This window comes from Dromiciops gliroides, chromosome 1 (assembly GCF_019393635.1).
Source record: "Dromiciops gliroides isolate mDroGli1 chromosome 1, mDroGli1.pri, whole genome shotgun sequence".
Lineage (NCBI taxonomy): Eukaryota > Metazoa > Chordata > Mammalia > Microbiotheria > Microbiotheriidae > Dromiciops > Dromiciops gliroides.
In genome coordinates this window covers 434,326,475-434,351,851 of record NC_057861.1, presented here as the reverse complement: position 1 = coordinate 434,351,851, position 25,377 = coordinate 434,326,475, and the positions used below count along the sequence as shown (strand labels likewise).

Genomic DNA, 25,377 nt, shown 5'->3' with positions numbered 1-25,377 from the left:
GTAAGTGTCAAGTGTCTGAGGCCAGATTTGAACTCAGGTACTCCTGAATCCAGAGCTGGTGCTTTATCCAGTGCACCACCTAGCTGCCCCCAGCAGAATACTTTCAAGAAAAACCTAGAAAGACTCACATGAACTGATGCAGAGTGAGGTAACAGTGAGCAGAACCAGGAGAACATTGTACATAGTAATAGCAATTTTGTACAATGAGCAACTGTGAGCCGACTTGGCTATTCTGATCAATGCAAGGATCTAAAACAATTCTGAAGGACTTATGATGAAATATACTATCTATCTCCAGAGAGAAGACTGATAGAGTCTGAGTGCAGACTGAAGCACAATTTTTTGAAGCATAAATTTTTCACTTTTTTTTCGCTGTTTTTTAATAATGTTTTTTAATAACATTTTCCATGATTTCAAATGTAAGTGTATAACTGATATTATGTTTTTTTGCCTTCTCAATGGACAGGGGAGGGGCAGGTAAGAGATAACTCAGAACTCAAAAGGCTAAGGCTGTTGGATGTTTGCCCTCCAATCAATCAATCAATCAATCAATCAATGTTTCTTAAGCATCTCCCATGTGCCAGCATAGCCACCTCTGCTAGGTACTGAAGAAAAAGATAAAATTATAAAAGTCCCTGTCTTCAAGCAGCTTATATTCTATTGGGGAAAAAACATATACAGATAAGATTCTTCACTAACGATTTAAGAAAATATGTTTTAATACCTAATCAAGAAACATGTTGAACAGAAATTTACAACGTAAAAAGTATTAAGCAACATTTAATAATCTGGATACAAATGAGAGGGTTAATGAACATATACAGACCAACCTGCATTTTATTGAGATTCCTTATTATTCAAAAGAATTTTATGTATTAACAAGATCAAAATGCCCTCCAACTGAACCCAGACAACATACAAGTGAGTGTCAAGCAAACCCCAAAGTTATTTGGGGTGTTGCACACCATTTGCCTCTCCAAATGTCTAGGAGTTTATAGCCATCTACTGTAACTTCTTTCCCCAGGATAACTGTTAGGCTTTATGGCTCTAATGAACACTTTTGTCTACTGGAGTCATTCTGTTTTCCTCCCCAGTACTAGTAAAAACATCTGGGTATTCTTATTGTGACAACCCCTTTTGAATCATATTCTCTTGTCATACTGTTTACTTTTAAATTGAACTGCTAAACTGATTTGTATCAAGCTAATGGAACGATAACAACCTGTACTAAAGAGCCAGGAAAAACCAAAGTTCATCAATCTGGATCTAACTGGTTTACCAATAGAGACCTAACACTTGAATAACTAAGGTCTGTAAACGGTAAGCAGAGAAAGCTTAAATACTTTCACTAACAGAGCGATTTTGCACCTTTTCTTCAGAAGGAGTCTCTGCATGTACTTGCCAACTTGCTCTTGGGACAATAAACTGGTGTTCTGTTTTCCTAACTGCTCTCTGATCTGTTCGGTGAATTTTTCACTCTGTTTTCCATAGGAGACAGTTATAAAAATGTTTTTTTCACAAAAGCAAAGGAATAAAATGCCTTTTACCTTTCAATAATACATTTTTTTCATAACAAACATCACTGTAAAGTATCATTTATATGAGATTTTTTAAAGTAGAAACATGCTTACTTGTCCAGAGTCAGGATCTAAACGCACTTTTAAACTGGGATCTTCACGTTGAAGGCAGTTCAATGCTCGATCCAATTCTATGTACAGATAAATAAATGTTAACATTTCATGAGATACTTACAAAAGTAATCAATTCAAGACAGACATGCAAAAAAACCCGTGAAAGATGAGTCAAAGAAAGTATAATAAAGTGAATAAAGCTAAAACAGAAAGAGATAGTAGTTGAAGGATACAGATCATTTGTGCCAAATATGCCTACTACAATGAAGTGATACTATATTTCAAATGAATCAATAAGAAATGCCCTTCACTTTGAAAGGAAAATATCTGAGTCCTTTGTCATAAATTGTAGTCCAACAATGAGCTAAAGTAATCTTTACTCTTTTTCAGTTACTCTTTCAAGTGGTTCTTCAATGATGCAAAAATTAAAGGCTTTTGTGCATCTTCCTTAAAAACCAGCCCAATTGGGGGGAAGCTAGGTGGTGCAGTGGATAAAACACTGGCCCTGGATTCAGGAGGACCTGAGTTCAAATCTGACCTTAGACACTTGACACTTACTAGCTGTGTGACCCTGGGGAAGTCACTTAACCCTCAATGCCCCACAAAAACCAAACCAAAACAAAAAAACCAAAAAACAACCCAGTGCCTTGCATTTAATAGGAACTTCATTAATGGTTACTGAATTTAATATTATGTTTTAAGTACCTAATAAATGCCAAATAACAATACTTATGACATTCAGTCAAGTACGTTTAAAAATTTTTAATTTTAAAAATTTTAAAAAGATACTGTGTAACTTGGAATCTGGTCCTAGATCTGATTGCTGTTCTTTGTCCTTCCTTCTGAAAGAGGAACATGACATGAGGGAGGTGATGTCATGACTTGCAATGAATTGGATTTAAGTGAAAGAGGGCTATGCAAAGTCACCAGCTTCATTCTCTCCTCCAGAGCTATCTGGGTCCAGTGGCAAAATACTAACAGGACAACTAGAGGTGGCCAAGGCTGCAATGGGAAACCTAGGCCTAAAGACTTTCAAAGGAAAGGTCTCACTTTGTCTGAGGCAATGCCCATTTAGTGATTAAAGCTAGATAAGAAAGGAGGCAAAGAAAGGTTTCTTTTACCTAGTCCAAAAAAAAAAAAAAATCGATTGGGAGGGAGAAGACCCTTAGGGTTTCCAGCCAAAAGAGATACAATTGCTATTTAGGCCCACTCTTGAGTCATCAAGAGGCCAAACAATGTCAAAAAAACGAGGCCTGGGCTGCAACGTATTGCTGGCCAACCAATGAGGGTCAAATATTTGATATTAACTAGCTGGAGAAACAAAATAAAACAAAGTAAGATTATAAATTATGAAAACTGAGGGGCAGCTAGGTGGCACAGTGGATAAAGCACTGGCCCTGGATTCAGAAGGACCTGAGTTCAAATCTGGCCTCAGACATTTGACACTTACTAGCTGTGTGACCCTGGGCAATTCACTTAACCCCCACTGCCCTGCAAAAAAACCAAAACAAGCAAACAAAAAATGTTAAAAACTATCTCTACATGTAAGTGGAAAATAATAAAATACTTTTATAATTAAAAAAAAACGATTCAAAATAATCAAATGGGTAAAATAGTTGGCCATGTTTAAATAAAAAAGGCTAATCTCAAGAAATTTTAGACGCAAATGAGAGAATCAAATGTGTTCTACTCGTTGTTCGAGTCCCAGGAGCTTCTCAACCCCCTCCCCACCATTCCCTTCTTTTTTTCTGCTGAGCTAGAAGTTCCTCTCAGATAGAGCAGACTACATTGTTCAAGTCCCAGGGGCTTCTCCCCCTTCCCCAAAATTCTCTTCCTTTTTCTGCTGAGCTAACAGTTAGTTATCTAAACTTAGATAACAGAAGAACCGTGAAATCCCTATTCAGAAGTTGTCCCAAGGTGGGGGGGACAGGACAGGACATGTTTAGGAGTGTCACAAGGAATGTACATTCTGAGTAGCCAGATAAATGGCTAAATGGGGAAGGGAATCTTTGTATTAGGGACCTATATAAGGCTTGCTGTGACGAGCATGCTTTGCACAACTTCTTTGAGGTGTGTGCCCTTTCTTGCAAGATCATAATAAAGGCCTAACTGCTTTGCACCAGTCTGGGTGTCCTGCCTCAGTTTACCTGTTTCGTACACAAATTTATACAAGAAAACATTTATAGCCACACCATATCTAGAACTACATATGAAATACCCAGTGTTTCATATTAATTATTAGAGTCAATTATTAAAGCAATTGCATCTATACCTGGTTGTTTGGCCACTGAAGGGGGCTCTATGGTACAAAAGAAGACAGGTTCTGGAATCTCTACCCCCGCCAATAAAAGGCTCCCTGTTTCCATGTTTTTTCTGTGTATCTTTCCTTCATTCCTTCCAGCTCGACGGGCTGCAGCCAATGCCGAGGCCTTGGATGAAACAATGGTATCTCCAGTGGAAGTCTGCAAAATAACCAAAATATCATGCAGCATAACTTAGTGATATAGGCTTATTGCATCAGACTCCTTCACCCAGAGGAGAAGAGACAACATGCAGGTGCATACAGCCCAAGTGAGGACAGTCTGATTTCAAAAGAATTCCACTAACCTTTGTATTTAGCTTTATCTGACCTAGTCACAATTGGTATGTTCAAAGTATATTCTCAGTTGGCACATTTGCAAAGGGCTCTAGCTTCTTTAGTCTAATTCAATATAAAACTATACAAACCATAACACCTGTGGGCTACTGGGGCCAGGCAATCTGTGGACAGATCTAACTCCCTGAGAGCAGTTACATGTGCAGCTTAATTTCCTGGAGCCAGACAAAGATAGATACCCAATGAGTGGTAACAAAGTGGAAGGCATATGTTTTCTAATAAGACCAAGTATATCCACTAATATTGGTTTATATACCATCAGTGAAGCCCAGTTATATCAACTAAATGTAAACTTTGTCTCTCTTGCTTGAAATCTTGCTCCTGACTAGTCAGGCCAGCAAAGGCTTGGCTTACCCTAAAAAGAAACATGGAAAATGAGTAAATGCCCTGGGACATCCCACAACATCATAAACAAAAGATTGACAAGTTTTTATTTTACGGGGCAATGAGGGTTAAGTGACTTGCCCAGGGTCACACAGCTAGTAAGTGTCAAGTGTCTGAGGCTGGATTTGAACTCAGGTCCTCCTGAATCCAGGGCCAGTGCTCTATCCACTGCACCACCTAGCTGCCCCAGGATTTTTTTTTTTAATCATGAGAACAGAATATCAAAATTTAAATAAGCCTAATATGCCTGTTCTGTTGAATGAAATAGCTCAACAATGTTTAATAACATTTGTCTAAGAGTACACATCTGAAAGACTATGGTCAACTATCTCCTTTACAATTAAAGAGTAAGAGGATAACTGAATAAAAAATCAGATTCAGGAAAATTCTCATAATGAAAATAACAGAAACCTACATCTTTAATTCATTAAATTCAACAAACATATCTTAGGTACCTACCATGTAGAAGGTAATTGGTTAGGCTGATGATTGAGAAACATATTTCCCAAATAGATGAGCTCTTCTGTGACTACTGGAGACAGTACAAAAGCCTCTGCTATCCAGAATTCTAGCAGACAAACGACTAAGCTGCTGAACTTTTAACTTCTTATGTTTATAAGAGCTATTTGTAGATATGTGAATTAAATATTTTATCTGTTTATATTTTTAAAAGGTTAACACTACAATAGAAGAGAAACAGGCTCTGGTGGTGATATTTTCTTATCAAAGTCGATCTGAGTTTCCCAATATAAGATGGTTAGTCTACCAACTTCCTCTTTTTAGAGAATGATTAGGGGTTTTTTTCTATTAGATTATTAAGTCCCTGGGAGAAAATCCTAAATGGCAGTATCTTATTTTAAACTCTTGTTCCAGTCCTAACAGCTAGCACATTATATCTCAACACTTAATTTTTTTTAATATAATTCCACAGTTTAATATCTATACATGTAATAAATATATATATATTTTATCACCTGGTCCATGAACTCTAAGAATCTGTAATCTAGTTAAGAGGTATAAGAAAAGGGAATGTCCCCTAGAAAGATTTACCTGACCCCAGTGGGTAGGATGCATAAAAGAAAGGGGGCTGGAGGAGTAGATGTAGGAAGCCAAGTTAAAAGGGTGAAAAACTACTGTAAAAATTTAGAACAAAAGTAAATGGGGGGGGGGGCGGCTAGGTGGCGCAGTGGATAAAGCACCGGTCCTGAATTCAGGAGTACCTGAGTTCAAATCCGGCCTCAGACACTTGACACTTACTAGCTGTGTGACCTTGGGCAAGTCACTTAACCCCCGTTGCCCCACAAACAAACAAACAAACAAAAAGTAAATAAGGGCATAAACTAGAGTGGTGACAGGGGTACAAGGTAAGAATGGAGAGATGGACAGATAGGAAATGGATAAGATGATAGCTAGGAAGACAGAACTGCTTGGCCCTACGGGAGGAAGACTCCGCGGCTGCCAGCAAAGGTGAATGAAGAATGGTGGTACCATTAACAGATACAGAGACAATAGCAAATAAAATAAACTGGAGTCAGAATTCATGCTTAGCACTTTACATAGAGAATTTATTATTTTCAGTCTCCAGAATCCCCAGAAAGAGCTACTGTTGTACATGAAATACCTTTTCTCCAATTTTATATGTCAAAGCTGAGGGCTCTTATTTGTATTTATTTATACAGTTCTTCCAAAGAACTTCATATGTTCATCAAAGATTAAGTACCATGTAGTGTTAGTGTCACAAAATGCTGCCATTACATATTTGTTTTTTTTGCAACAGCATCAAAACTGGACCCTAATCAAGGCTGCTATGAAGTGCCTTCTAAATATGAACTTTTTTTCTGGAATCACTTAATACGATTCCACTTAAACCCACTTAATGTGGGAGGGAGAGAGAAGGAACGTACTACTTTAGTGTGAAAATTGGTCATTTATATATGTTATATACACATTTATAGCCTGTTATCCAAAATCGTTGTTCAGCTAAAATACTCTTACTGATCAAGTTAAAAAGATAACTAAAAGGATAATCTTTTAAAATTTAGTTTTACTTAGAAATTTCTTAAAGAATTTAGAATAAAGATGCAATAATAAAAAAGCTAGGGGCAGCTAGGTGGTGCAGTGGATAAAGCGCTGGCCCTGGATTCAGGAAGACCTGAGTTTAGATCCAGCCTCAGACACTTGACACTTACTAGCTGTGTGACCTTGGGCAAGTCACTTAACCCTCATTGCCCCACAACAACAAAAAACAAAAACCAAAACCAATTGGTTTTCCTTTGGGGCAGCTAGGTGGCACAGTGGATAGAGCACTGGCCCAGGATTCAGGAGGGCTTGAGTTCAAATCTGGCCTCAGACACTTAACACTTACTAACTGTGTGACCCTGGGTAAGTCACTTAACCACAATTGCCCCACAAAAAAAGCCCAATAACAACAACAACCCCCCCTCCCCCGCCAAAAATGCTAATCAAAATTAACAATAAAAGTGTGAATTTGGCGCAGTGGATAGAGTACTGGCCCTGGATTCAGGAGGACCTGAGTTCAAATCCAGACTCAGACACTTGACACTTACTAGCTGTGTGACCCTGGGCAAGTCACTTAACCCCAATTGCCCTTATGGCATCCTTAGTTTCATCCATAATTTTATTTAAAAAGTAGTTCAACGGTATGATCTTATGCATTTTAATTTTAGAAACTAAATTTTAAGAATGAAAGACTAAATAGCCTCTTAATATTTTATATAAATTCAAGCTAAAGATTAATTTATCCAGGGGCAACTAGTTGGCACAGTGGATAAAGCACCAACCCTGGATTCAGAAGGACCTGAGTACAAATCCAGCCTCAGACACTTGACACTGGGCAAGTCACTTAACCCTTATTACCCCCCCCCCCAAAAAAAGATAATTTATCCAACATTTACATTGTCACCATAGGAAGACAATTTTTTCTGCAAAAAACCAGTCATTTATTTACCTGTTTAAGTCCAACAGTTAGGGCAATATTGCCTGCTGTCAGAGAAGGAATTTCTATGTGCTGGTCAGCAAAAGGCAATAGTAAGCGACTTATTCTCTCCCTGCAAATAAATGATTTATGTTAGTATTCTACTTTTAAGGATATTAACAAGGTTTTAGAGAGTAATCAGATTTCACTCACGTGCAGTTTCCATTAATGTTATGAACGGCTGATTGGGGTTTCATTGTACCAGAATAAATGCGCATGAAAACTAGAGGTCCACGCTGTTTGTCATGGAGAACTTTAAATGCCAGGGCACACAAGTCTTCTTTATACCACTGCCTATAAAATAAAAGCAATAAGTAGACCACATGAACCCACTATATGACTTGAAAATTGTTTACTGTCAAATTTTACAAATATTCTCCAATTTGCACCATGGTCCCTTCTATTTTATTCATCATAGTGACCAAAGACTTCCTGTTTCAAGTAATAAAGAGAACTATTCATTGCTGTTCTTCCTTACATGCACATAGATTCTTTACTACTTATTTCCAAATTCAAGGCTCCTCCATTGACTACAAAGGATGAGATGGGACTTCAGAGACATCTAGTTCAACCCCTCATTTTACAAATGAGGAAACGGAGGGATTTCAAAGTGGTGAAGCAACTTGTTAAAGGTCACATGAGGAGTAGGATTTGAACCCAGCTCCTTTGACTCCAGTCAGTGCTCCTTTTGCTAAATCACACTGAAAACATTTAGGTATTTCATGGATACCACTACAAATCATTACTCCTTCCCATCACCAGTTTGCCTCTTTACCAAATCCTTCACATCCTAAAGAATTTATACAACACCACTTCTAGTAAGAAATCAGTCTTTGATAATGTACTACATAGCCTACCCTAGTCAGTCAATAGCGTTGATAAGCACCCTCTATGTGCTAGGCACTGCCTTAAGTACTGGGATGTAATTATAAAAAAGAAGCACAATCCCTGCCCTCCTAGAGCTCACAGTCTAATGAGGGAATACACACACACACACACACACACACACACACACAAGCACACACACATACACACAGGTGAAAGAGGGAGAGGGAAGAAAAAGGATGAGGGTGGAGATGGTAAAATGAAGAAGCCCACAATGAGTGTTGTCAGAGAAATCAAAGAAGTCCACAGAGTAAGGCTGGATGGGCAGTGAGATGTGTCCTGTCCCTTGTCGTCCATGGCTTCACTGTCCAATGAGAGAGAGGCAAAGGGCACTGATGAGGTGTGAGGAACAAGGCTGACTGGATCTCCTAAGATGAGATTTTCCAATGAGGAGTTCACTGGAGGCATGGTGGACAAGGCAAAGAAGTCCACAAGAGCTGTGGCTGGTAGCAAGCGAGGAAATGTCCCTCACACTTAGCATGTGTTTTTTCCAATTCTTTTTAAGCCACGATAATTTTAATTCTCCAGAGACTGTGACATTCCACAACTGGTAACCATGTAGTGTATCACAAGGGATCGCCTACATACTATGGTTAAAAAAAATGGGCTTTATAGCAGGAAGCATCTTGGGATCAAGGAAAGTGCTGCACAAATCCACATATTAACTCTACCTTATTCTCATCCTCCTGTATTCAACCCTGGGCTTTGTTCATCTGTAGAGTCTGTTCAACACACACACACACACACACACACACACACACACACACACACACACACACACACACACACACAAAACTCTCTCTCTCTTGAGTACATACAAACCAACTCAATGTGTTACCCATCCAACTTCATGTCATAATTTGAGCAATATGCATTCCTTACTCACTTTGCTTTTCCTATAGAAATGTCTGGGTCAATTTCTTCTGAGTGTCCAAAAAAGGAGGGAAAGAATATGTTAAGGGCTAAAATTCTAGTTATTCTGTCTAAAATATTTAATGAGTGGTCACCAATAAATTATAAGCTTTAGCAAGAGTTAGACTTTTAAGCATTTATTAAGGAGAATAACAATTTGGTAAAGAGAGAGAGAAAGGCCTACATTTATCTATCTATTAAAGGGAGAGCACATTTCTAGCTCCGCTTTCCGCCAGAGTCCCCAGGAAAAGCCCCAGTCAGAGTGCCAGGCTCCCCCTTCTTCCTCCCACTAGCAAACGTCACTTCCTGATGCCAAAGAAAAGACGCATGTTCTTGCCCTCAGAGACCTTCACCTCATGGTGCAGCTTTTCTACAGTAAGTCTCCAGCAGGTGGCATCATTCCAATCATTACAAATACTAAATATAAACATCAACTGCTGATATGCTAAGTATGAGATCTTTGAATGGTCCACAATGGGAGAAACTGAGTCACATGCATAATACTATAAATTAAACACAAGGCAAAAAATGTTATGGCTAAGAGAAAGGCCATTTCATGTGACACTTGTTGATGCTTCCCCGCAACATTCATAATAAGCAAAAGCAAAATACAAACATAACTGCTTCCTGTTGAGCAATATCTGCTACAGAGGGTAGAGAAATTCTGTGAAAAACTCAACAAGAATCCTCCAAACCCTGAATAAATTATGTTACATGAATGAAATGGAATATTACTAGACCATATGAAATTATAAACATGAAGAATTTCATGACAAATAGTCAAATCTATGAAGTGATGCAGAGTGAAGAAAGCAGAGTCAAAACAGCAATATCCAAAATGACAACACAAATAAAGTCAATATAAAGAGGAAACAAAATTCTGGTCAAATACAATGGCAATGTTATTACCAAAACTAAAGAATACATTTCTTCCTTCTGTTAGTTAAAAAAGTAATTTTAGGAGGAATATACTTTGTGCTTGGGTGTTGAGAAATGCTTATTATATCAAAACAAAACTTATCATTTTTAAAAAGCCTCCTAAATATATAGCATGCTTTCTTTAAGAAGAAAGTTGGTAATATCAACAAGTGAGAAATCTCCCTACTTCCCACTGTGTTAAAGGGCTGACCAATGGATTAATAAGACACTAACAGCCTGGCTCCTACTTCATCTTGCTACATGAACAAAGCAAGGGGGAAAAAAGGAAGATTGGATTTGCAATTTTCCTTCTCTGGGGTGAGGAGATGATAAAGGTGACCTGCACCTCAAGTAATGGGAGTGCTTGCTACTAACATTTCCCTTTGATATTATCATACAGTTAGGGAAACCCAGCATCTAATCCAGAAGTTCTCTACTCCTGAAGCAACTGTGATCACCTCTTAGCCAGCCTACACTGTGTTAAGAAGCCCCTGTTAGTACCTCCCCTCTGCCCTTGCCCTATACCTAGTAGTCGCGGACGACCATGGATCAGCGCCTTGAAGAACCACAGGCCACAGTGTGGCTGTGCAGTCCGATACGGGAGCCGCAGCTCCTGCTGCAACGAGGACATCGGAAAACTGTGCTCTCTGTTGCCCAACGGTTCCTGCATCTCATTCATTTTTCTTCCTCCCGAGGTTGAAGGCTCATCTCAGCTGCGCGCAAGCTGCTCCTGAGTACTGAACTCCATCGGGTGCGGTCCTTGTCCATCTCCTCCCAGCTGCCAGTGTCTATTCCCAGAGCCCTCAAGTCTCGCTTGCATACATCTCTGTAGCGAAGTTGGGGGCGTCTAGGAGGTCTTTGGCCTGAGGCTAACTTGCCATAGAGTAGGTCTTTAGGAATGCATCCATCTTGCATGTAGCGCACATAACAGAGCCAGCACAGCCATCTTTGTTTCAGTAGTGTGTAGATGCTTGGAAGTTGCACGAGTTGGAGCACTTCTGTGTTGGTGATCCTATCTGAGAGCAGAGCATGTGGAAGCTGTTAAGCTTCTTCTCTCGTCTAGTATACGTAGTCCATGTTTCACTGCCATACAGTAGGGTACTCAGGACACATGCTCTATAGACAGCAAATTTGATTCGTCTTGTCAGTTTACTGTTTGCCCAGACACGCTTGGCAAGCTTAGCCATGGTTGAAGTAGCTTTCCCAATCCTCTGATTGATCTCAGAATCAAGTGACAAATTGTCACTGACAATAGAGCCAAGATACGAGAATTGGCTTATGACATCCAACTGGTAGCTACCAATGTATATCAATGGAGGCAACATAGCACTCTGACACATGACTTTCATCTTTTTAAGATTTATGGTTAGGCCAAAGTCCATGTAAGCTTGGGAGAAGCGATCCATCGAGGTCTGCAATTTGCACTCGGAGTGACAGGCAAGTGCGGCATCATCAGCGAAAAGCAGGTCTCTAAGGGTGCTACTTCTCACTCTGGTTTTGGATCTCAGACGTGAAACGTTGAACAGGCCTCCATCCAACCAGGAATGCAGATAGATGCCATCAGTTGACGAACCAAAAGCATGACGCAACAGCATGGAGAAGAAAATTCCAAACAGTGTGGGAGCAAGCACGCATCCTTGCTTGATTCTGCAATTTATGCTGAATGCTTCAGTGATGTTGCCTTCGAACTGTACAATACCCTGCATGTTATAATGAAAGGAGTGAATGAGGCTATGGAGTTTAGGAGGGCAACCAATTCTCGAGAGAATTTTGAAAAGAACTTTTCTGTTAACCATATCAAATGCTTTGGTCAGGTCTATGAAGGCAAGGAAGAGGGGTTTTCTTTGTTCTCTGCACTTTTCTTGCAGTTGGCAAAGTGAAAAAATCATATCGATAGTTGACCTCCCTGCTCAAAAGCCACACTACAATTCAGGGTAAACACGGTCAGCAAGTTTACGCAGTCTTAGCAAGATGACCTTGGCAAACATCTTCCCAATGACACTGAGAAGTGAAATTCCTCTGTAGTTGTTACAGTCACTCCTGTCTCCACTGTTCTTATAAAGAGTAACTATATGGGCATCACACATATCCTGTGGCACTTCACCTTCTTTCCAACACAGGCACAACAATTCATGCAAGGGCTTTAATAGGACGTTTTTAGAGCATTTGATCAATTCAGCTGTGATACTGTCTACACCTGGAGCTTTTCCACATCTTAAGGAGCTAATTGCATTCTCAAGTTCCTCAAGTGTGGGTACATTGTCCAACTCCTGTAGTACAGGGAAGGACTCCATGATGTTTGAAGCTGATTCTGTGATAGAATTTCTGATGGTGTACAACTCAGAAAAGTGCTCTACCCATCTTTCCATCTGCTTAACTCTGTCCGTAACATACTCTCCAGTGCCGGCCTTGAGGGGAGCTGTCTTGCTCTGGGTGGGTCCGCAAGCCATACCTACAGAGGTGGTATACAGGAAGTGTATATTAAGCAGGTAAAACTGATTTCTCCCTCTTCCACCCTGAGAGACTGAAGAGAGTTGAAACATTCCAATATCAAAGCAGAATTGAAGCTGGAAGGTAACTGGAAATTATTTGATCTATGATAAATATGCTTAATGATGTGCTCTTCAATATTGCCATTCTTTTACTAGTCTAACCTGTTGGTTGTTTTGTTTTGTTTTGTTTTTAAAGGGGGGGAAAAGAAGGGACTTAGAAAAAGCTGCATATGTTAATGGCTGAATGTTACAAAAATGAAAATTAGCTACAGACATGGAAGTTACTTTATAGTAAATTATCTGTGTGAGGAAATATTATTGGTTGGTTAGAAAAAAAAGTCATACTTAATACCAAATTAGAAGAGTAAAGATGACAAGACCTAGCTCCAATCCAGCAAACTAAATATTCTGAGAAGTTTAAAAGATGGAAAATAAGTGCTCCAAATGGTCTGGAAACTCTATTAACTGGCATTTGATTAATTTAACATTAACATTTGATCTAATTACTAAATAGAGAAACACTAATAGCCAAAGACACTACCAGTTTAAAGGAAGAGAAGGGAAAAAGAGAAGCATTACTGTTCCACAAAAGAGAGAATAAAATAAATGAGCAGAAAGCCTGGTGTGACATTCAACTAAGCCAGATGAGCCTAGGTATTTACAAATGGAACTGGAAGAACAGATTTGCTAGTGCTCATATAATGACCTATCATCATTTTGAGTATATGTGTATTCTAACACCTGATTTGGAAATGGAATTTAAGAAAATGACATTTTGTATATATCAATATATACAGAAGAAATCTGTGTTGAAAGCATTCCCTTTAAAGGCAATCAGGAATCTATTTTCGGTAAATCTTTTTTTTTTTTTTTCAGGGCAATGAGGATTAAGTGATTTGCCCAGGGTCACACAGCTAGTAAGTGTCAAGTGTCTGAGGCTGGATTTGAACTCAGATCCTCCTGAATCCAAGGCCAGTGTTTTATCCACTGTGCCACCTAGCTTCCCCAGGAATCTATTTTCAAAATAAACTCAGGGCTGTTTCACATTCCAGTGTCCATTCTGTCTGTCTGTTATCCTGTGCTCTGGTTACATGACTGGCCCATCTCCATTCTCATTCACACATTTCCTACATAGTATCTTTTATGCCACTTCTTCTTCCTTTTTTTTGGTGGGGCAATGAGGGTTAAGTGACTTGCCCAAGGTCACACAGCTAGTAAGTGTAAAGTGTCTGAGACTGGATTTAAACTCAAGTCCTCCTGAATCCAGGGCTGATGCATTATCCACTGTGCCAACTAGCTGCCCCCTATGCCACTTCTTACAGTCAAATCATTATTGGTGATATAAAGAAGATTTACAGTCACTTGCAATTTCTATTCCTTGGGAATTGTAGCATTTCATGATTTGCAAAACATAACACAAAACTGGAGAATTTTATGTGTCAAAAAACATTTCTTTAGGTAAGAGGGCGGTACAGGATCATTGAAGGTACTGTACAAGAATTACAAAGAACATGTATGGCCCCAAAGAAGAAATATGAGAATACATCTCCCCCAACTCCTTTGCAGAAGGGGGAGGCCCACAGATGTAGAACACTGCATTTACTGCAAGATGTTTTTCAATATGCTGATTGGATATACTGTGTTTTTTTCTCTTCCTTTTCTCATTTCAAAAAAAAAAAATCCTCGTTAAGTGAAATGACACCCTATGACAGGGAAGGATGAAGGACATAGGGAAAGTAAAGCTATGTAAAAAAACATGTAAAACATATGTAAAAGCTACATAAAAAGACATCAAAAAAATGTATTTTTAAAAATTGGATAATTGCCCAAATTCATTCAACTCACATTTCTTTTAATTTAATTCTGGACTCAGTTCATTATGCATCTACAGTAACTGGGCTGCCCATTCAACTTGCATTTCAATGTGGGCAATAGGCATCTTCATCCACCTGGCTGAATATGAGGATGATTTCTTTTAAATCACTGTAACTTCATAGTCCACTGACTTTTCACCTTTCCTTTACTGATTCATCTTCACTTAATAGCCAAGCTTGTGTTCATTCTTTACAAAAAAAGGATTTGACTCAGCAGAGCAAAACACAGCCTGGAGAGCTCTCCTCCAATAAGGTGTCTAAGCATCACCTTCTCCAACTCTTAGCTGAGGATTTTGCCTCATACTTCACCCTCCAAACACAAGGCCATTCCCCAAAAGCTTCTTCTTGTCTCCTCATCTTCCCAACACCAACCTCCACTACCTCCTCCATTCTAGTCTCTGAAGATGAGGGACCCTTCCTGCTGACAATATCACTCCAGCACACATCTCCTGGATCTCTTCCCCTCCCATCTGCTCCAGCAGATCCTTTCCTTAGTTTCCTCTTCTTCCAAATATTAGGGTTGGATGAGATGATTCCTTCTAGTTCTAAAGTGTTATGACTGTATCAACTTTTTTAGTTTAGCAATAGTCTCTTTATTCACTAAAGTTAAAAATAAACTATCATTTTTCATTCGTTTCTTCCAAGTTAAACAATTAAAAATATACTTTCATTTTTACTTACAGAAATTCATCATTACGCTCATCAGGAGAAGGCAGGTACATAGTGATGGCATCTAATAAGGGCTGAACCCCTTTATTCTTCAGGGCACTTCCACAGAGCACAGGGACAGCCTTCTGAGTCACAGTTACTCTACGTATTGCAGGGTGTAACTACAAAAAATACACAAGAAAAGCAGTTTGTACTTAAAATATTGAAGCTTTAGCTTTGATTTATTCATACACTTAGCAGAACAAACCATTTGCAGATAAGGCCATACAAATACAAAGTGGTCTTTCTTTACTTTGTCACAAGAGTGGATTTTAATTTGCTCTCTAGGAGGATAGATACAGCAGGAGATCAGTGAGAGTGATAGAAAAAATGCAAGAGAAAGAAGAAAAGAGTATCAAGAAACATTTAAAGATGCCCAAAGGCAACCAGAGTGGTGTTCAAAGAGGGCCACAGAAAAGCAGGGCAACACTGTAGCATGTGTTAAATTTAATGTATATTATTATTATTACTTTTTTTTTTGCAGGGCATTGAGGGTTAAGTGACTTGCCCAGGGTCACACAGCTATTAAGTGTCACATGCCTGAAGCCGAATTTGAACTCAGGTCCTCCTGACTCCAGGGCAGGTGCTTTATCCACTGTGCCACCTAGCTGCCCCCAAATTTAATGTATATTATTAAAAGGAATAGGTTGTATGCAGAGGATCCATGATTTCATGGAGAATCCCATTTTCTGGCCTTCTGTGTGCATGAAAAGTTCATGTTTGTTCATGATTTTCTATTTCATAATGAAAAAAAGTGTTTTTTAAAAGAATGAAATGACAAATCTTTGGAATAAACTCATCTCTTGAAATAAAATACGGAATAAGTGGACAGAATGAGGACTCTATTTCCCTTAAATTAAGTAACTACCCTTCTCTTTGATATCTTTTTCAAGTATTCTTGAAAAAAAAAAGAAAAGCAACAACTCAAAATGAAAAGAAAAAATATAGCTAACTTTAAGAATTAAAAAGTTACAAGAAATAAATAACCACAGATGACATTTAGAGAAAAAAAAAGAAACAGAAAATATTTCCTCTATAATGCTCTAATTTCATGTAATTCAAAACTGGATTAAATATTTTTCACATCTGGAGACCTAGATTCAATTTTTGAACTATAAATGGACTGGGTCAGTGGTATCAAACAGAAACCACACACAAGAATCCCTGCAGACTGCATATTGACGTAGAAAACCACAAATTAACATTCTTTAAGTTTTATTGTACTTTTATTTGTCTTATTAAATATTGCCCCAATACATTTTAATTTGGTTCAGCCATACAAGGCTGTGTTGTAGACCATATGGTTAGCACCTCTGGCCAAGGTGACCTAGATCTACTATCCTTCTAAATCAGGGATTCTATTATGAGTTCATCTTGATTCCTCATTTTACACATTACCATTTCAAAAACAGCTCTTGACAACTTTTGGTTTCAGGAAACTAAAAGGAAGAAACACTAAGGTCACCAAACTCACATGGAAAGCACCTGACAAATAGAGTTAAGAGGAAGCTTAATAAAATCTGTTCATATCATGACTGATTAAATCCAGCAGCATGATTCCCTGTCCCCTTGTTCAGTTAATTAAAAAAAAATACATAAAATAACAACAACTTCACATTTTAAAATCTTTGGAATAACTACTAAATGAAAAATTATTTTAACATTAACCTGAAAACACAATAATTAATTCACTGAGGTAAATTTATGTTCTGATATTTCCTCCTTGAATCTGTAAAACTTAAGTAATCTGAAAGGAAAACAGTTGCAAAGGTTACATGAAGTATTTAATGAATAACTTATGACAAGTTGCATTCATCCAGACTTCCAAGGTTCATAAAATGGTTTTCTTACCATAGGGCAAGTAGTACAAGCATTACCATCCTCCGTATTGTACAGATGAAGAAAATTAGGATCTTTCCAAGGATTAAAATTAGAACCCAGGCCTCGTGATTCCAAGCCTAGTAGTTTTTTCACTATATTATACAAATATTTATTTAGCATTTACTATGTGCAATGCACTATACAGGTGTTTTACAAAAGACAAAGATGAATAAGACACTATCCCTTCCCTCAAAACTCACATGATTCCAAAAGCTTAACTTCTAATATCCAAAGATTCAGCATATAAAGTACAGTAGATCATCATCATCCTTTAAGTTTATAAGCAGAAGTTTTATCCTGAAATTGTTCAGTTTTTAAACAATTGTTGATGTTATGCAAAATACAAGAAACCAGCACCCAAATAAATAAAGCTAAATATAATCAATCACAGTAGTTAAATTATCTATTTTACCTTTTCAGCTGGTAACAAATCAAAATTTTCAATAAATTCTCCTAAAACTAGGTCAGCAAACTCGTCATCCAGATCTGCAACCTGGAACAGAAATGAATCACTACATTTAGACCATGCACATCTACTTATACGTAAATATAATAAAAATTCAATATTGATGAGAAAATCTTTTGTCATGACAAATAGAGGCTCCAATGCAATAAAAGTAAAATAGTAAACAGCCACCTGTTGGATATTTAACAAGATTACAAACTTTTAGTACATCAGATTTGTCATAGTATCATTAACTCAGGGCTAGGTGGGACAGCTAGGTGGTGCAGTGGATGGAGTGCTGGGCCTGGAGTCAGGAAGACCAGAATTCAAATCCTCAGACACTCAGTAGCTGTGTGACCCTGTGCAAATCATTTAATCTCTATTTGCCTCGCTTCCTCATCTGTAAAATGGTGACACAATAGATAAGGAAATGGCAAAGCACTCCAGAATCTTTGCCAAGAAAACCCCAAGGACAATGAATGGGGTCACAAAGAGTCAGACACAGCTGAACCATAACAACAACAGACAGGACCAAGGAACTCAACCTGTCTCACATCTTCATTTTATATGTGAGTAGAATAAGAAATATCAGTTCAATTACTTGGTTACTCAAGGCCATACATCCATGACTCAAACTCTTCTGATTCCCAATTTAGAGTTCTTTCCATACGTTCATAGTTGCAAAATGTTGCTAGTACCTGATATTTTCTTTGCAATAGTTCCCAACTGCTTTTTTAGCTTTACTAAGTAGTCTATTAATTTATTAATGTATGCAAATGTTGCTGATGGATATGTATCTTCACATCAAAAATGGTTAAGAGAAAGGATAAGCATTTCATCAGCTGCATGATTTTTAAAAGTCCATCTCTAAACTTTGACAGAGATTTTGGCCTTAAATGAGCTGTAATAGTTATATTGTTCTTTTCTAAATTTTTTATCTTTATAACAATCTCAAGTTAAAGCATAGCTTGGGAAGCACTAGAAATGGGTGTTCTCAAATACCATTTGAAGAGCCTAAAGTAGATACTTCATGTGTGTAACAGTTATAAATCACAGAGGGCTGTTGTCACCACAGGTTTAATGAGTCAAAGTGAGGAGTAGATGAAAATAACTTAATTAGTGATGGTTTCCTTTCTAGTCAAACTTCAGAGCTATATGGTACAGGGTGATCATGACTTTTTATGTTCTCACTTCCTAGAATACTGCAAAAGATCTGGTGGACAGAGGTGTATGGGAAGTATAACTCACTTTCCAAATTTCAGTTAGCAGCAAATGATGGCAAGGTGATGTTTTGGGTTTAAAGGAAGCTCAACTAGAAGTTAAGTGCATTTTCATATTTTTCTCCTTAAAATAAACTTCTAAATTCATATCAAAAAAAAAAAAAGAGAGAGAGAAAGGATAAGAAACCAGGAAAACAATTAAACGGAATTAAAATTAGGAGATTCATTAGTATTGGTTTCCTGAGCTCATGGTTATTCAAATCTCAGTAGCCAATCTCTATTCACTATATCCTAGAAAATAATAAAAGGTATGGTAGCTTTAATGTTAACAATCTAGAGAACTGTTTAGGAATTTTTTCTGAAAAGCTATAATGGTGAATTTTGTTTCTACTTTAGTAAGTTTTTATAGAGAGTCTAAACTATTCTGAATATCTCTTAGATTTCCCAAGGTAATCAAAAAAGCACATTATAGTGCATTAAAAAATAACAACAAAATTATCTGATCTCACTGTGATTCTGCATTAAAGGAAAACATTTTATAAGATGTGAATGTTAGCAAATAGTGGTTCATAAATATTAAAGAGAGGTATGAAAATTAACTAGTTCACAGTCTTATCAAAATTAATTTCTTTTGTGAAATTGTGGAAATTTATTTTGATTTGGGGGCCCCTACCTTTAGGCTGAGATTAGAAAGCCTTAGGCCCTCAGTGTCTCTTCTGTGTAGGAGGTGCTGGTGCCCCTCCCCCTCAGCTTCAGCTGAGCCGAAAAGCCCCATGAGCTGTACAAGACTCCAGGTCAGACAGCTGGGGGGAAAAAGCCCCCAGCTCCCTCTGACCTGAGCAGAGGTATCCGAGAGATCCTGGGCTTGTCCCGACTGGGCTCTGGGGTAGCCTGTGCTGAGGCACGTGAGGCTGGAGCGCTACCCCCACCCACCCTGCCACCAGCCGCAGCCCTGGCTAGTGGATTAGCTTGGTGTGTGGGTGCAAGAAGCCCCGAGATTTGAGTGGAGAGAAGAAAAGGTATATATAGGGGCAGCTAGATGGCGCAGTGGATAGAGCACCGGCCCTGGAGTCAGGAAGACCTGAGTTCAAATCCAGCCTCAGACACTTAATACTTACTGGCTGGGTGACCCTGGGCAAGTCACTTAACCCCAATTGCCTCACCAAAAAAAAAAAAAAAGGTATATATAGACCTGGGGGTTAGAAGCAGGGGGGCTGAGAAGAGGACTGGAGGCAGCTGATGAGACGGCAAAGGTTGGAGCGCAGCAGACTAGAGACGGGGCTACAAGGACGCAGGAGAAGACGAAAAGGACTAAGAGCAGGGAAAAGAGAGGCCAAAGGGCAGACTGACGGAGCAGACAGACAGAAGGTTGGTGAGAGAGAAACACAGGGGTTCAGTGGTGGCAGTAAGGAGAGGAAAGTTAGAAGCAGGGGGATTTACACAGTGAGAGTTAGAAAGAAGGGACCTGAGTGGTGAGGGTGGAACGTGCCCTGAGGCAGGAGGCGGCTAAGGCCCTTATTGTATTAAAAAAGTTCGAGGCACAGCAGGTAGGAAAGAAACACAGTGGAAAGAGATGCACCTCAATGCAGTGTTGTACATTTTATTTCCCTGTATTCTGAATTTTAAATAGTATCTCATAAATAAACTCTGCTTTGATTATTTAGTGTTTAAGGGCTAAAATTCTAGCTATTCTGTCTAAAATATCTAATGAGTGGTCACCAATAAATTATAAGCTTTAGCAAGAGTTAGGCTTTTTAGCATTTATTAAGGAGAATAAGAATTTGGTAAAGAGAGAGAGAAAAGCCTAGATTCCTATCTATTAAAGGGAGAGAGCATTTCTAAGCTCCCTTCTCCACCGGAGTCCTCAGGAAAGAGCGCAAGACAGAGCACCAGTCTCTTCCTTCTTCCTCCCACTAGCCAACGTCACTTCCTGACACCAAAGAAAAGACGCATGTTCTTGCCCTCAAAGACCTTCACTTCATGGGTGGAACTCTTCTACAGTAAGTCTCCAGCAGGTAGCGTCATTCCAATTGTTACATTAGTTAAGAGGCTTCTTAATATTTTGCTTATCAATTTGGGAATGGAGCAGTGTGGTGGAACTTTATAAACTGCCCACATTAAATTAATAGCACTCAGATAGACAGTCAGATAGCCAAATAGTCAAAAGTCCCCAGATTAGTCATCCACAGTTTAGTCCCCCCCAAAATTAGCCCCAGTAAATCAGATTATTCTACATTTGAATGGTGACCCAGATAGGACTTATGGCCCAATTATAATTTTCCTTTAGCTATCTGATAAACAAATGACATTCAAAAGGGGAACTTACAAAATTCTGAGCCAAATAGCTTGAAGGTAGGAGGGAACATTATGTCTTTGTAGCACCCATACTGATGACAGAAACTACTCTGCATTTCTGTACCACTGCTAGTGTCAAAGCTGGCATTTAGTTGATATTAACTCAAAATATTTGTTTTCTGCAGCACACAATAAGCATCTTACTCTATCCTTTGCTCAATCTTTTTTTTTTTTAATTTATTTTTGCGGGGCAACGGGGTTAAGTGACTTGCCCAGGGTCACACAGCTAGTAAGTGTCAAGTGTCTGAGGCCAGATTTGAACTCAAGTCCTCCTAAATCCAAGGCTGGTGCTTTATCCACTGCACCACCTAGCTGCCCCAGCTCAATTATTATTTCATGTTTCATCTTGCTTTTCCCATAAACTTCTTGGAGAACAGGGACATATGTAAAATACAATAGATGTGTGTATATTTTTAAATCTCTGCACACTGCAATAAAAATATACTTGTTAGATGACAAGTACAAATTTTAAATTTAGTCTCCAAATGTTTAAAGCATGAGTCTTGATTATTATTAACTTCTTTGAAAAAGATAAATTTTACTAACAGCTATAAAGTTAACCACAAAATATAATGCATGAAAAAGTAAGTTCTCAGCATAGATTTAGATCTAACTCCCCTACTGGAGAGTTGATATTGCAGGCTCACTAACATAAATAATCTTATGAGATATGTAACTAGACTTCTTTACTTGCGTAGTACAATGTTTTGCTCTCTGCATACTGACGCTATAAATACCAGCAATCCTGTTTATTGAAATTCTACAAAAGGAAAACAATCTAGATTGCATTTCTTCTCTCCCATAATTATGAAATAAAGGCTTTTTAAAAGTTCCTGAATTATATTCCATATAATTTAAATTAAAATAATAATTTATAAAGAAAATAAATTAAAACAATAACTATTCATTTAATTAATCACTTTGATAATTCTATTGTTTATGTTACAGATTTATGATTGACTATTATTTATAATAATTTTTGTTTACTAATTATATTATTCATAAATAAAGTAATAATTTAAATCTAAAAGTTCCTGGATTATATTCCATATCATTTAAGCAGCCAGAATATTTACTTTACTTGTTCAATTAAGGCATTTCTTGCTTCCTTGGCCTCCTTCAGCAATTCAGAATCATTCTGTTCTGTAAGGGGCTCTCTCACAAAGTGTTTTCCGCCATCGGAATTAGATACAGTGTTCCAAATAACTTTTTCCATAGTCACAACATCGACTAGTCCCTTAAAAGATTTTGCTTCACCAATCGGCAACTGCAAGCAAGAAATTACATTATTAAATCATCATTCAACTAGGATTGCAGTGATGCACTCTCCAGGCCCTCCACAGAAATATGCCCCCAATGTTATTTTAATAATCTGTTGCTATTAAGTCAACCAATTTACCTGTAAAAGCAAAGGTTTTGTCTTCAACTTCTCTCTGATGCTATCAATAGCATAGTTAAAACTGTGGGAAGTAAAATAGTTATAAAGAAAAAGGTTACATAAGCTGGAAACTCAGCTCAAGATGACTTTTTAAAGTTTTGGTCACACACAATTCTAGTAATCTATAATTTTCCTCTCACACCTTCCAGGTTCCCTAACTTCCTTTAAGAAATATATTAGTAGGGGTAGCTATGTGGCAGTGAATAGAACACCAGCCCTGGAGTCAGGAGGACCTGAGTTCAAATCCGACCTCAGACACTTAACACTTACTAGCTGTGTGACCCTGGGCAAGTCACTTAACGCCAATTGCCTCACCAAAACAAAAACAAACAAAAAAGAAACATATTGGCAGGGGGCAGCTAGGTGGCGCAGTGAATAAAGCACCAGCCCTGGATTCAGTAGTACCTGAGTTCAAATCCGACCTCAGATACTTGATACGTACTAGCTGTATGACCCTGGGCAAGTCACTTAACTCTCATTGCCCCACAAAAAAAAAAAAGAAAAGAAAAGAAAAGAAATATATTGTCTCTCCCCATCTTACCCAGACTGGAAATGTAGCAGCCCCTTGTTTTTGATGTGGATCAGAGTCTGCCCTTCTCCAGGCAGCCTGGGGGCTCCCTCTGTCCAGGGGCTCACCACACTGGTGCCAGATGCAGTGCTGGACCCTGATCAGCTAGAGCCTGACTGCAGCTCTGAACCCCAGAACTCAAGCTATCTACCAGCCTCAGCCTCCCTAGTAGCAGAGAGTAAAGGCGTATACCTCAACAGCGTACCTGGCCCTAACTTCCTTTCATCAATTTCCTAATATAACTAAACACCTCCACTTAGGATCATAGACTTAGAACTAGGAGATCATTTTACAGATGAGGAAACTGAGGCTCATAAAGGTTAAATTACCTACCTAAGTTCATACAAACAGAAGAGCTGATTGAATAATCACTGGAATATGAGGGAAGAAGGATATTTTCAGAAGTGAATGGGATGTAAAAATAAGTATAAATTTTTTAAAAGCTGTAGGTCTTTAACTCGAGAGCCATCACTTTCCACTATATGATGTTGACACTCAAAATGAACCTTCAGGATTTTCTCAAAGAACCTCCTCACCAGTCTTCCCCCTCTAAATCATACTTCACTGATGAATTAATCTTCTTTATTCACAGAAGACAGATCCTAATATTTCTCCATTCAAAATCCATCAATGGCTCCTAAATGCATAAAGAGTAAGATCTAAACTCCTTAGTCTGGCATTCGAGGCCCTGTACAATCTAGGATAGCCTACCCTCCAGCCTCGTCTCGCCTTTCTTTGTTCCACGTACAACCAAAATGAATATTTTTTATTGCCTGTACATAATTTTTTATCTTCATGACTTTGCTGGATTGACTCCCAATGCCTTGAATGTCCTCATTTCTTATAACGACATGTTGAAATCTTAGGTCCTTCAAGAATCAATTCAAAGGCCACCTCTTGTATAACACCTGTCCAGATATCATCTAGTCTGAGATAAAGACAAAGATACCTGACAAAGAATTGTTTGTTCTTTTATAATTTTCTGTTCTATTTTTGTGGTCTAGTGATTTTTCAAGAGACACAATAAATGTTGTCAAAGAGAAGAGGGTAGTCTGAAATTTCAAGAACAAAGGTTCTAACTATCACTTTTGTGTTGCTTAATTTCATACACCTTTTATTATAAACCAGGCTTAGCCATACACAATTTTCATATAGTTAAGAGGCTGGCAATATATGGCATATAGACATGTTGGAATTCAGGTTCATTTTTATTATCATACCCATCTGCCACCCTCCTCCCATCCCCTCCTCCACTTCCTACTTGGATATAGACATTTGGTCTCCCACTCCTGGGAGTTAGGAGTCAATGGGAACAACAACTCAGGATCCCAGATAGGTCATAATTTTAGCATACAACTTTTTAAAAGACTCCTATATTATTAATACAATTAATGAATAGAGACAAAAAATACATTTAAAAATATATCAATTCTAGTAGAGATCATGCAGAAATACAACACATACAATAACACAAGCCAGTTTTGGATTGGCCATAACATACATAATTACATATTCTCCAAATATATTCATAGTAGTACATGGGCCCCCAGCAGGTCTTTCTCTGTGTTGTAAATCTCTTAAAGTACTATTAATGGTATTTTATATGTGTGTGTGTATGTATGTATGTATATATGTGTGTGTATGTATGTATGTATATATGTGCATGTGTATGTATATATATATAAAATAACTCCTAATCAACTATCACACCTCCCACTGCTGAAATCAATTATTTTCCTGAGGTCTGTCTGCAAAAGATGATTTGCCATATAGTTTTGCTGCTTTTTAAGTTATGCCACATTATGGGGGAGATGAGGGTTCTCCTTCTTCCATCTGTACCCCTAAAACCGTTGCACTCCCTCCTCCCCTACTAAGTCTTCTGCACAGAGTATAAAGGATTAGTGTCCATTCTTTGGTATACAAACTACATCCAGAGGGATCTAGGTTTGGTATTCATTTTGGCTCTGTTTGGCCGCTAAGGAAATAAAGTCCTTTCTGTCTAAACCTCAGGTTTT

The 25,377-nt window shown here is 38.2% G+C and overlaps 1 protein-coding gene across 1 annotated transcript in view; it reads right to left on the bottom strand.

Moving 5' to 3' along the window:
• GFM2 (GTP dependent ribosome recycling factor mitochondrial 2) overlaps positions 1 to 25,377 on the bottom strand; it is a 60,681-nt gene that overhangs the window by 10,995 nt on the left and 24,309 nt on the right. Inside the window, exons 9-16 of the mRNA XM_044005409.1 lie at positions 22,756 to 22,816; positions 22,438 to 22,623; positions 17,749 to 17,829; positions 15,429 to 15,577; positions 7,820 to 7,960; positions 7,640 to 7,739; positions 3,904 to 4,093; positions 1,632 to 1,708 (exon numbers count right to left, since the gene is read on the bottom strand). Of these exons, the coding sequence (XP_043861344.1) occupies positions 1,632 to 1,708; positions 3,904 to 4,093; positions 7,640 to 7,739; positions 7,820 to 7,960; positions 15,429 to 15,577; positions 17,749 to 17,829; positions 22,438 to 22,623; positions 22,756 to 22,816 (985 nt within the window). The remainder of the gene's footprint in view (positions 1 to 1,631; positions 1,709 to 3,903; positions 4,094 to 7,639; positions 7,740 to 7,819; positions 7,961 to 15,428; positions 15,578 to 17,748; positions 17,830 to 22,437; positions 22,624 to 22,755; positions 22,817 to 25,377) is intronic.